General features: G+C 50.7%; 1 protein-coding gene across 16 annotated transcripts in view; it reads right to left on the bottom strand.

Annotated features, from left to right (window-relative positions):
- KLC1 (kinesin light chain 1) overlaps positions 1-12757 on the bottom strand; it is a 66783-nt gene that overhangs the window by 40139 nt on the left and 13887 nt on the right. For 13 of the 16 annotated variants that reach the window (XM_059879009.1, XM_010817233.3, XM_010817234.3 and 10 more), the window contains 3 exons: positions 8696-8832; positions 4439-4700; positions 1946-2176 (listed from right to left, as the gene is read on the bottom strand). In XM_059879009.1, coding sequence (XP_059734992.1) covers positions 1946-2176; positions 4439-4700; positions 8696-8796 — 594 coding nt within the window. In that variant the 5' untranslated portion in view covers positions 8797-8832. 16 annotated transcript variants of the gene reach the window in all.

The raw sequence follows: 12757 nt of genomic DNA, 5'->3' as shown, positions 1-12757 counted from the left end.
TCTAATGCAACAGGGCGCTTTGGACTAACCATGGCCCAAATCATGGGGAAGCCGCAACCCCATGTGACGGCATGTAGACGGGGTTCTGGGAGGGAACCGGTTAGAAACACCACGAGGCTGAGGCCCTGGTGCTGGGCCCTGAAACACCAGGCGAGCTCCCCTGCCCCGTGCGTCCATCGCACGGTGTGAGGGCACAGTCAGAGGGCAGCTGTCTGAAAGCGGGGAAGAGTCTTACCCAGCAACCAGCCCTGGGGCACCCTCATCTTGGACTCCCCGCTTCCAGACCTATGACCAAACTCGTGGTCTGTGGTTTAAGCCACCTAGCCCACGGTATTTTGCACGCAGCCCAAGCTAAGACACAGAATAAGTGCAGGTCTGCTCGTGCAACGCACAAACTATTCTAACAGATGGGACGCGGGCTCAGACTGGAGACACAAACGCACAACTCTCAACGGTATACAGATCACGTAGTAATCACGCCTAGAACTACACAGACGTTAAACAAATCTTATCTCCAAACACGGTGTGAAATCCTGGACTGGACCCTAGAGAGGAAAAGGGACGTAATGAAGCACTGGGGAACTCAAACAAAGGCTGTAGTTCTGTCCACAGTGATCGGCAACGGCATGCTCTCACTTCGGGCACACGCACTGCTACGCACTGAACGTCTGTCCCTGCCCCCCAATTGATATGCTGAAGCCCTAAAGCTCAATGTGATGATATCTGGGGGTAACACGGATCAGAGGCAGGCCTGAGGGTGGGGGCCCCGTGATGACATCGGTGCCGTGACAGCAACAGGAGGAGACAAGCAACCAGGAGGCCATGTGACGACACACCAGGAGGAAGGCCCTCGCCAAGGCTCCAACAAAGCTGTCACCCTGCTCAGTCTCGGAGTTCCAGCTTCCAGAAGCAGGAGAAACAAGTATCTGCTGTCTGAGCCGTGCAGCCTGTCGCTCTCTGGAGACAGACATGGCCTGAGTCAGCTCAGACACGTGCTGCGGAGATACCAGGCGCAGCATGAGGAGACTCAGAGTGGAGATGCTCAGGCGCGTCCGACTCTGTGGCCCGTGGACCGCAGCCCACCAGGCTCCTCCGTGCGTGGGTTTCTCCAGGCAAGAACACTGGAGTGCTGCCATCTCCTCTCCAGGGGACCTTCCCGACCCAGGGAAAGTGAGTGAAGGGTATATGGGGATTCTCTTCACAGGACCATTGCAACTTTTCTGTGAATCTAAAATCATTCCAAAATAAAAAAGGTTACTCTTCTAAAAAGTTAACTGTATCAGAAACAATAGTAACAGAGACTGGGATGAAAATCCAGAGAGCACCAAGAGAAGGAGAAAAGGACCAAGACCCTGGGGAACCCTCACACTCCAGGAACGCCAAGACAGGCCAAGGCAGTCGCACGAGCGAGTGAGCGGAAGGACCAAGCGGTGTCCTGGGCGTGGGGGCGTCTCAAAGACAAAGCCAAGATCCCCCACAAACCAGAGAGGCATCCCGAGCCCGGACAGTGGGGGCTGGACGGGCACTGGGGGCGTGTCAAAGACAAAGCCAAGATCCCCCACAAACCACAGAGGCATCCCGAGCCCGGACGACAGGGGGCTGGACAGGCACTGTTGATGGCGCGTCCAGTGGCGGGCTGGGCGGGGAGCCAACAGCAAGCGCCAGGGGCGCCCAGCAGATCTCAGGCCGGGACAGCCCTCACCGAAGGCCATGGCTCCTCTCTGCATTTATTTTGTATTTACCAAGCACTTTTACATTTTCTGACGATTGTTCAAAATAAACACGTACGAGAAAAGTACTCCAAAGAGAACGTGTACGACTCTCCCAGGGACTCAGCCTCAGGACCCTTAGCCCCGGGTCGTGTCACACGCAGGCTCTGGAGGGGAAAGAACCGCGGCGCGGGAGGGCGCAACCGCCAACCCTGTGCTCCTGCGGGACCACTCACCGAAGGGGAGATGTCGTCATCGTACTTTTTCAGCTGATTCATGAATTCCAGATGCTTCTTCTCTTCCTCCAGCTGAGCCACAGACTGCTCGCTCTTCTGCAGCTTCTGCTGAGTGTTGGCCAGCTCATCCCGCAGCCACTGGTTCTCCTGGCACAGACGCCGCACCTGCGCACGCAGCTTCTGCTTCTCCGACTCCACGGCGTTCAGGTGGTTTGACAGCGCCATCATGACCTGGACCGACAGAGACGCTGATGGCACCGCAGCGCTCAGCCTAACAAACGCTACCTCCCGCCTCCGCAAGCGCCCTGGGGCTGCAGCTCCAGCTCACCCTCGCAGACGCGTGCTCCGGAGAACGTACAAGCAGTCTGCTGTTTACTATTTCCACCCTCAGTCACCAGCCACATGCAGGGCATGATCAAGAATGTTACACGCTCATCTCTCTCTGCCCACCCCACTCCCCAGCCTGCTGAAGATACAGCAAGGAGGCATCCCTCGGGAAACCAAGAGGGCTCCCACCAGAAGCCAACCATGCTGATACCCTGACCTCGAACTTGCAGCCTCCAGAACTGTGGAAAACAAATGCCCACTGCTGAAGCCCTGACCTGACGGCATTCTGTTCTAGCAGCCAGATCTGACTGAGACAACAGCTAAATTAAACGCCTCTTCCTTCTCTCTTGAAAAAAAAAAAAAGAATATTGACATGCTCAGAACATGTATAAAAAAATTAGTTTTTTTCTACCTGAAAGCACCTCTAACGGACTAGCAGTGGACAGGCGGCTACTGTTCTACTGAAGCCGTGTTTTCATTTTCTATCTAGGTGGTGCCAAGAGAATTTCTCAGAGACTCTCTGCCGTGAGCAAACGCCACGTACACACACACACACATGTGCAGAGCGGGCTGGTTACGGGGCAAGTCGCCCTCGCCACTGCAGGGGAAGGCAGGGAGGCTCTGTGGCCAACAGTGAGAGCCGTGACGCCCTGATGCACTCGCAGGCGGAGGTGCCCACTGGGCTCTGCCGGGGGTGCACTGATGGGCCTCAGGGAAGGGCCTGCCTGGGGCAGAGACAAGCTCCTGGGAGGACACGGGCTGCGGAGGAAGGCTGGCTTCGGTCAGTCTGTCCTCTGCAGTCCGTGCACCTACCCTGCCTTCTTATTACCCTCCCAGGTCTAAAACCTCAAAGTCTAGGATAGGGGGCTCTTTCCTCCTCTTCCTTTTAACTCCAGTATCTGCCAGCCTGACAAAGGAGGTTCACACTCACAGTGAGCTGCTGGCCAACACTCTTTCATCCTTCTTCCTTAGGCATAAGAACCTGGAACTTTAAGGGGAAAGGCTCCATCCTCCAGCGTCCCTCACAACTAGATGTGCCCGTGGAATCAATGAAATGTAAGCAGAGTGCCAGGCACAGTTCAAGGAAGCAGAGGGAGGCACGACCTTCCTGCACCCTTCACAGTCACAGGACTGGGTCATGGGGCTGCAGCTGGACTGTCTTGTTCCACGAGACAGGCGGGCCGGGGTGCAGGGCAGCAGGGGCAGGGACCCAACAACCATGCAGCTCTAGAGCCTGGGCTAGGACGGGGTCTGGTCTGTACAGACACGACCGAGCAGTTGCTGGCGTGGGGCATGGCTTTCTGGGGAGAGGCGGGGCACCTGAGGCAGTCGCGGGCTGGAAGTGAGTGCAGCCCGTCTGCATGTCCCCCCGTGTCGCTGAGGGGCATCTCCGCCCGCTCCTGGAAAGGGAAGCAGGGCCATCTGGGACAGCCCACACGGTTATGTGGTCTACATCCGACTCTGACATTTGAGCCGCTGCTTTTGCTTCTTGTGCACCGAATCAAACCCTAACTGACACAAAGGGTTACCTCTGTTTTCACATTATTTTTTAAAACTGAGGCATGGTCATGTATGGATGTGAGAGTTAGACAGTGAAGAAGGCTGAGCGCCGAAGAATCGATGCTTTTGAACTGTGGTGTTGGAGAAGACTCTTGAGAGTCCCTTGGACTGCAAGGAGATCCAACCAGTCCATACTGAAGGAGATCAGCCCTGGGTGTTCTTTGGAAGGAATGATGCTAAAGCTGAAACTCCAGTACTTTGGCCACCTCATGCAAAGAGTTGACTCATTGGAAAAGACTCTGATGCTGGGAGGGATTGGGGGCAAGAGGAGAAGGGGACGACAGAGGATGAGATGGCTGGATGGCATCACTGACTCGATGGACGTTGAGTCTGAGTGAACTCCGGGAGTTGGTGATGGACAGGGAGGCCTGGCGTGCTGCGATTCATGGGGTCGCAAAGAGTCGGACATGACTGAGCGACTGATCTGATCTGATCTGATCTGATCGGATGCCCAAATCAATCATCATTTTCATAGCATACATAACCCACATATAAGCTGATTTCGATTATTCTATAAGTATCTACCCTCTAGTTTAAACCTCGATTTCAAACAAAGTCTCCATTTTCCCAGATTGGCAAGTTCATGGTCACGTCATGAGGCCATACCTGAGCCTCACTCAGGCCAAGCTCCAACATCTCCAGTGACTTTCGGATCATGTTTGATTTCTCCTCCACCAGATTACTTTCGTCATCTTTCTTCAAACACTTTAGTGTCTCCAGTAAACTCTGCAAAATGGAATTATGCTCATTCTTCAGAGCTTCCAGCCCCTGGATTACTTGCTTTGTCTTGGAAATAATTTCATCCTGCGTGAGCTTCTCCAACTTGTCTTCCTTCATGTACACCATTGTGGACATGTTGTCATACATTCTAGAACACAAAAAGAAAAGAGTCAGACATCGCATTACAGGCTTAATTTACGTTACACCTCTAGTAAAGTACACACATGAAGACTTTTAAATCAGCATTTTTACAGGTGAATAATAAGTAAGTACATTATGACTTGTTCCCTTGAAATACTACACTACACTGTTTCTGTTTCTCCTTCGCAGACCAAATTAATTACTTTTCTGGCTTCTGTCTGAATTTTTTTACAGGAATGAGAGTAACGACAAGCATCAAAAGCAGCAGAACATCCGCATGGCATTTCCAAGACACACGGCCTCAGTGAGCAAACTTCCCTCTGAGTGTTTACCAGCTGTTTTCTCCTTAATGAAATGCAGAAGGGTCAGTAAATTCCATCACATATTTGCCAGATAAAACCTTGAGAAAGAGTCACAGCTAGAAAAAGAGAAACCAGCAAAGGAATGCAGAGCAATCAGAGCGGCAAGAGGACTGCGCCTGACTGCAGCCTGGTGACACGGGGCATGACCAGTGCTGGGAAGACTCCGGGGGGACGTCTCTGGTGGTCTAGTGGAGAAGCATCTGCCTGCCAACGTGGGGGACACGGCGTCCGCAGGCTGCAGAACTGAGCCCGTGAGCCACGACTGAGCGCTCGCTCTAGAGCTGGGAGCCGCAGCAGGAACAGCTCCCACACTGCGACCAGAGAAAACCCACTGGCTGCCGGGAGCCGGCGAGAGACATTCCACTCGTGACAAAGGTCATGAGGAAGGAGGCTCGGCATATGCAAAGGCAGGATCGAGCCTCAGGAGTCCCCCTGGATATTCTCGAGCATCTACCCCCCAAAAAACCAGAGTCTGCCTACTTTATTGCTTTGTGCTCTCACCTCTGACTTTACTGGGGGCTGTCCCCTACCACCATCTCGCTCTCTCTGACAAAGAGTTAACTTACAGCTCCAATTAATAAAGTTCCTGGGCAATTAGGAGTGTTTAAATCCAAACCCCTCAGATAGCTCTCTAACTTGCCTGACAAGTTTACCCGGACTCCTACAGCTATGCATACGATTGTTTACAGTCTCCCAGCCTCGAGAGGCACGGGAAGCTTAAGATGTTCAAATAGCTTAGAGCCTCTCAGAGAGTTAGAAACTGTCAGAATAAAACTAGTAAAAGATTTCATTGATGAACCAATGCTTTCTGCCAAGTTTTCACATTCCCTGTATTGTATCCTTGAATGTGTATTAATTAATATAGTTGGTATGTAGAAAAAATAAGTAGTGGCCTTGGTGTTAGTAACTTTAGACCCTTAAGGTAATAAATTCTTTCCTTTGTTGTAAACCCATTACACATCCGCCCTATAGGAATGCAATTTTATCTTCGGAAGATGGCGCCAAACCTTAAAATAATTACTCTGAGAAAATAAGTCTTTGTTGATAAGTCGTTGTCAAGAGTCATAAAATGTCAATAAGCCTTCTGGCCAGAAAATGATGTAAATCACCTAAACCATTTGTATATGATAAATTTGCAGGAAAGAAATCCTGGTTTTTGATAAGGATCAAAGACTGCTGACTTTGCATCCCCTATTATCCTCTATGTGTAACTTAGGGTATATAAGCCCCTGTTGAAAATAAAGCTACGGGCCTTGCTCACCAACGCTTGGTCTCCCCATGTCATTCTTCCCCTCAATTTCCAGCTGAGTGTCCATCTGGAGCGCAGATATCCTCTGCGACCATTTATTTGCCTGGGCTTCTAAGACCCACTAGAGGTGTCTAAGGTGGGGCACCTTCCGCTATTCGAGAGGGCGCCTGCGGCCTCTGTGGTCAGAGCTAACCTGGTGTCACGGGTTATATTGATTTTCCGCGTAAACCAAGCTACTCAGCTTCTTTTCTCCACTGAATTTTCCTACTGAGCTATCCTCATTCTATTATTCTTTATATCTTTGATGAATACATACATAAATAGTCGCCGACGCTGTCTCCCCTTCGAATACCCTGGATCAGCCGGGGCTGGTCCCTGGCAACTGGCAGCAACCAAGACCCAGCACAGCCGAGAAGGTAAACAATTAAACAAGAAGGGCACGGCATAACACGACGTCAGCAAAGTGGTGACGACAGCTGAAACGAAGCAACGGCTCTTTCTACTATCATCTCTTAGCTTTCAGTGTCTGCCTTTAAACCCCACAATTCATTTGTTTTAAGGCCATAAACAGTGACCATCAGGAAAGCCTGTTCAGGAGAGTGACAGGGATGGAAGTCGGAATCATCGTGTCAGGGTGACCTCCCGCAGAGCACCTGCGACGCCAGAACCTCTGTTCTCTCGTATCTTATACCCCCGTGGGTGTGAGCTCCATCTATAAGGCAGGAGGACTCGACCCTGTGGCCCGCCGGATGCACACTACCCAGGACAGCTCCTGTGCCCACAGACCATCCAGTGAATGGATGGACTGACAGACGCCGGGCACAGGGAACAGGCTTTTTGGCAGGATCTCAGTTCCCTGGTGGCTCAGACAGTAAAGCGTCTATCTACAATGCGGGAGACCCAGGTTCAATCCCTGGGTTGGGAAGATCCCCTGGAGAAGGAAATGGCAATCCACTCCAGTACTATTGCCTGGAAAATCCCATGGACAGAGGAGCCTGGCAGGCTACAGTCCATGGGGTCACAGAGTCGGACACGACTGAGACTTCACTTTCACTTTCAGTCACCAAGCAGGGACTGGACTCAGGCACAACAGTGAAAGCAAAGTCCTCATTCCCAGGGAGCAGTGTGGAGGCGGGAATACAGACAGGCGTTCCAGGATTCGGGAGGGAGGCTCGGAGACCCCTGCACTCTAACGGCAGGAGCAGGGGTGGGCGGGGGGGACACTGGGGGCACACAGACACGCTGCACTCACTTTCCAGCCCACGACCGCCTCAGGTGCCCCGCCTCTCCCCAGACAGCCACGCACCGCGCCAGCAACTGCTCGGTCGTGTCTGTACAGACCAAACCCTGTCGGGCTCTAAGGATGGGCAGTGTCACACCTCTTCAGGTCGTAGCAGTAGCTGAAAAGGGAAGGGGGGACCGTCTTGTTCACGAAAAAGAGAAAGGGGAACAGAGTGTTTACATAAAAGTAGGAAAACCACACAAGGCAGACTTTACTACAGGAACAAAAGCGAGACAAGATGAAAAGAACGGCCACTTTAATTAAGGAGATGCCTCAAGTAAGTAAATCCATTTAAAGAAACCCAACTTTAATTCTTTAAGGAATATGTAACACCACCAGCCACAGGGCACTGCGTGCTCACACACTCCTGTAACAGTTTTACCACACACAAGAATAACGAGTACAAACGTTATGTGGATGCACGCATGCGCGCACGCACACAGCCCACCCCCCAAAAACAGTCACTTAAGGCAGGTTTTTTAAAAACTCTTAAAAGAAAATTAAGCATAGAATCCCAATGTTCCTGGGCCCACAGTTCTCACGGTGCAGCGGGTAGCCGGAGGCCTGGCTCTGCCATGAGCCTTCCCCACAGCACGGCAAGGCCCAACCCTCCTGGGCGCTATGGGTGGCAGACCGCCCCTGCAGGCTCTGGTGCATGGAGCGGGTGCAGGCCCCTGCAGGCCCCGGTGCATGGAGGGGGTGCAGGCGAGGCACTGAGAACAGTGGCCACAGAGCACCCACACAGGACTCAGCATACCCCTCCCGGGAGCGGAGGTGTCAGGAACGCCCCTGACAAATGACCCCTCCAGGCCTGCAGACACAGGACTACAGCTCAGCACTTTGCTGGACAGTCCGTGGTAGGCTGCTCCAGAGTTCAGTTAGGAAGTGACTCCTTCTGCTACGTTGATACCAGCTCCCCTTGTAACTTCTACCCACTGAGCCAACCTCTGCCCTCTACAATAAACACAAAATACCTTCACTACCTCATCCACAAAATAACGTTTCAAATACTGTGTTACAAGAACAAGACTCTCCAAACTGTCCATCTCCCCAGCTCATACCTCACGCTACTCCTCAGGCACACGCCTTTATCCCAACAGCCTCCTTACCTCCCACTGGGATCACCATCACACGGACACAACTGCTGCTGCTTCATCACAGGAGAGCACACAGTGGCACCTAGATTCAGTCTGCTCAGTGTCTCTCTCATCTGCAAGCTAGGCCATTATAACCAAAGGTAGGGTATCTAAAAAAAGCATGAGACAACTGTCTACTTAGGGGGAAAGAAGAAGCATTCCCACCCTCACTGTACACTAAAATAAATTCCATACTGAATAAAGAATTCAAGGTTTAAAAAAAAAAAACCCACAAGAAACCAGAATAAAATTTAGGCAAAGATCTATGCACATACAGGTGAAGGTAAAGAGCGTTCTATGAATAAAATAGCAGAAAACTAGAAGAAAAGACTGGTAAGAGTCTGTGTAACCAAGGCACTCTGAGGGGTCCCCTGGCGGCCAGGTGGTCAGAGCTCTTTGCTGTTACTGCCTGGGCCCGGTGCCTGGTCAGGGAATGAAGGTCCTGCAAGACACACGACGCAGCCAAAAAATAAAAATCTGCCACTGAAGTCTGATCTGGAAACCACCTTTCTGGGGAAACACTATTTTGCAGACCATCACAGTGAAGAGCTCAAAGATTTAAGGCAGAGGCCACAGTGACGTCTAAAAGGAAAAAAGCACTGGCCTCCAGGTGACCTCAGACACCCGGGCTCGTCAGCCCTCCTCCAGCCCTGCTGAGGAGTGTGCCCTGAGGAGACTACACAGGAGGAGGACTCGGCTGGCACAGGCCCGGCACAGCTCACAGGTACCCAGGGAAGCCGCTTCAGGGGCGGCGCATCCAAGTCCAATCAGACACCCTGCCTTTCGCTCACCTGCCTTGTGAACTGGAGCCTCAATCTCACTTCGATGTCCAGTGGCACGGATACACACTTGACCTGGGACCGAGGTTAAGGGCTCAGAAATACTCCCCTCTCCTTCCCCTCAGTGACACACACAACATCTGGCCTCAGGCTACTCTAATTAACCACATGAAATTGTTTCAGTTCAGTCACTCAGTCGTGTCCAACTCTGCGACCCCATGGACTGCAGCACGCCAGGCTTCCCTGTACATCATCAACTCCAGAAGCTTGCTCAAACTCATGTCCACTGAGTCGGTGATGCCATTCAGCCATCTCATCCTCTGTTGTCCCCTTCTTCTCCCGCCTTCAATCTTCCCCAGCATCCGGGTCTTTTCCAGTGAGTCAGTTCTTTGCATCAGCTGGCCAAAGTATTGGAGTTTCAGCTTCAGCATCAGTTCTTCCAATGAATATTCAGGACTGATTTCCTTTAGGATGGACTGGTTGGATCTCCTTGCAGTCCAAGAGACTCTCAAAGGGTCTTCTCCAACACCACAGTTCAAAAGCATCAATTCTTTGGCGCCCAGCTTTCTTTATAGTCCAACTCTCACATCCACACATGACTACTAGAAAAGCCATACCTTTGACTAGCTGGACCTTGCTGGCAAAGTAATGTCTTTGCTTTTTAAAATGCTGTCTAGGTTGGTCATAACTTTTCTTCCAAGGAGCAAGCATCTTTTAATTTCACGGCTGCAGTCACCATCTGCAGTGATTTTGGAGCCCAAAAAAATAAAGTCTCTCACTGTGAAATTGTTTACTGTGCTTTTATTTCCAAAAAGAGAGCTCTTTCAAGCCCCGTTATTCCTCTGGGAAGGCAACGGACTAGATACTTAACTGCATGATCCAAGGCAGAACCTGAGAAATCTAACATCTGAATTGAGTTCCTAAAACACAAGAAGTCCTTCTTCGTATCAAATCTCTTAAATCCACAGTTCAACAGGCAAAGCTATTATTACTAACTTCCAACTCTCAGGATTCAAGTCCCCAATAAATTCTCTACTCTGACTGCAAATGATAACAGTCGCTAAGTAAAATAATGAAGACAAAAATAATCCTAAAGCGTAAGTTTTATTTGACTTTAGAACTATTTTTGTTTCCATTACTTTAAACACTGATTCAGTCTTTGTAATTTTTATCCAATAGTGTATATAACAGTTTTTTTTTAATATTATTTGTTTGGCTGCATCGGGTCTTAGCTGTGGCACAGCAGCTCTTTCCTTGTGGCACACTGACTCTCGAGTTGTGGTTTGCAGGCTTAGGTGCCCCATGGCATGAGTTAGGGAATACTTAGTTCCCCAACCAAGGATCGAACCTGGGCCCCCTGCATTGCAAAGCATAATCTTAACCACTAGACCACCAGGGAAGCTCCAGTATAACAGCTTTGATAGGCATTTTTAATATACAGGAGTCGCAACAGCTGTACAGGACAGACTTCTGGTTGTCAGGGGGCTGAGGAGGCATGGAATGGAGTTCAGGATTAGCAGATACAAGCTATTATACACAGAATGGATAAACAAGGCCCTACCGTACAGCACAGGGAGCTACATTCAATGTCCTATGAGAAACCACAGTGGAGAAGAGTGTGTGTGTGTGTATCTGTAAACCAACTGTACTTCAGTAAATCACACACACACACTACCAGTCTCATGTCCAAGGATTTATTGCAATCATTTACTCATCTGACCACACTATGGTCAGAATTGAGAAGTAATACGAATCTAGCTTATCTCCACATTCAGACCCACAATTAAATCCTGCCTGGAGCATTCTGTAACCTAAAAATAATTCTTACTTCTTTTTAAAATGCCACTTCAAAAACACAGGTTCTCCTTTTGAAAGGCTGCCCTGCCCCTGGGAAACACAGGAAACCAAAACACGAGCCCTTCACTAAGAAGGAAGGGACTGAGCCCTGCACACTCAAGCTCGAAACGAGATGGACAAGCAACCGCCTCCCTTCTGTGTGCGGCATACGTGCTTCACGTGACTCGGGCAGGGCGAGGATCTGGGCCTCGACAGTGACTGAAAGGGAGGACCAGCAACGGTAACTAACACAGAGACGCTGTGAGCACAAGACTGCTAAGGTGCACACTCTGCTCCCTCACCTCTGCTTTGAAGTGATCCGAGAGCTGATACGCAAAACAGCAAACAGCTCACACCTCATGCTGCAACTCATTCTTCCTTTCAACCTGTTCTTTAACATCACTTGTCCTTTATGACAAGAGTGGTTTTTACTTTCTCTAACACACCAGGGGTAAAAAGAGAACTCTTCAGAGTTACAACCAACTCCTGCTAGGGACGACGGGAATGGGACAATTTAGAGCGGACAATCCGGTACAATATTAGCTTGGGGCTCTAAACTGAGAAAGACCACCAGGTCCAATGAAGCCTGGCAGGGGAATGTGAGAACTGAGCTCGGCCACACCAGAGAGAAGCTGGAGGAGCCCCCCAACCTCCACCAGGCCTCCAGACCAGGCAGCCCGGCCCTCGCCGCCAAACGACCCAAAGACAGTAACAGCCCTTCACTCAATAAACATTTATTGAGCCCCCAATTCTACGCCAGACACTGTTCTAGGCTTAGGAGTCAGACTTTACCGAAGGACTATTTTTTCAAGAAAACATCGAGGTGACAAAGGAATATTCTACACACCAGGGCAGGGAGAGGCCGTGCAGAGAGTCAAAACAATCAGAGCGACTTCAGACTTCTCGAGAACAACCCTGGGAGCAAAAGGCAATAAACAAATGCCTTCGACCTTCTGAAAGGAAATTACTTCCAATTTAGAACTCTACAGCCAGCCAGACTCTCAGTCAACGGTGAGAAGAATGACATTTTCAGTCACAGGTCTCAAAAATTGTCACCTCCCAATGCAGCCTTCCTCAGGCTACTGAAGACGTACTCAACCAAAACAAAGGTAAGCCAAGAAAGCAGACGACATGGCGCAGAGGAGGACACCGGGGCTCTGCACGGGGAGGGGGCTCCCCACGGGGAGGGGGCTCCGGCACAGGAGGGGGCTCCGCACGGGGAAGGCGCGAGCACCAGGTAGACATCCCTGCACCCAACACACGGACCCGCACTCAAGACTCCAGGGCGCCTGACCTGCCTCTTGAGAAACCTGTATGCAGGTCAGGAAGCAACAGTTAGAACTGGACGTGGAACAACAGACTGGTTCCAAATAGGAAAAAGAGTACGTCAAGGCTGTATATTGTCACCCTGCTTATTTAA

This window comes from Bos taurus, chromosome 21, assembly GCF_002263795.3.
Source record: "Bos taurus isolate L1 Dominette 01449 registration number 42190680 breed Hereford chromosome 21, ARS-UCD2.0, whole genome shotgun sequence".
NCBI lineage: Eukaryota > Metazoa > Chordata > Mammalia > Artiodactyla > Bovidae > Bos > Bos taurus.
Note: the sequence above shows the minus strand (reverse complement) of the source record. Positions and strands in the feature narration are given on the sequence as shown.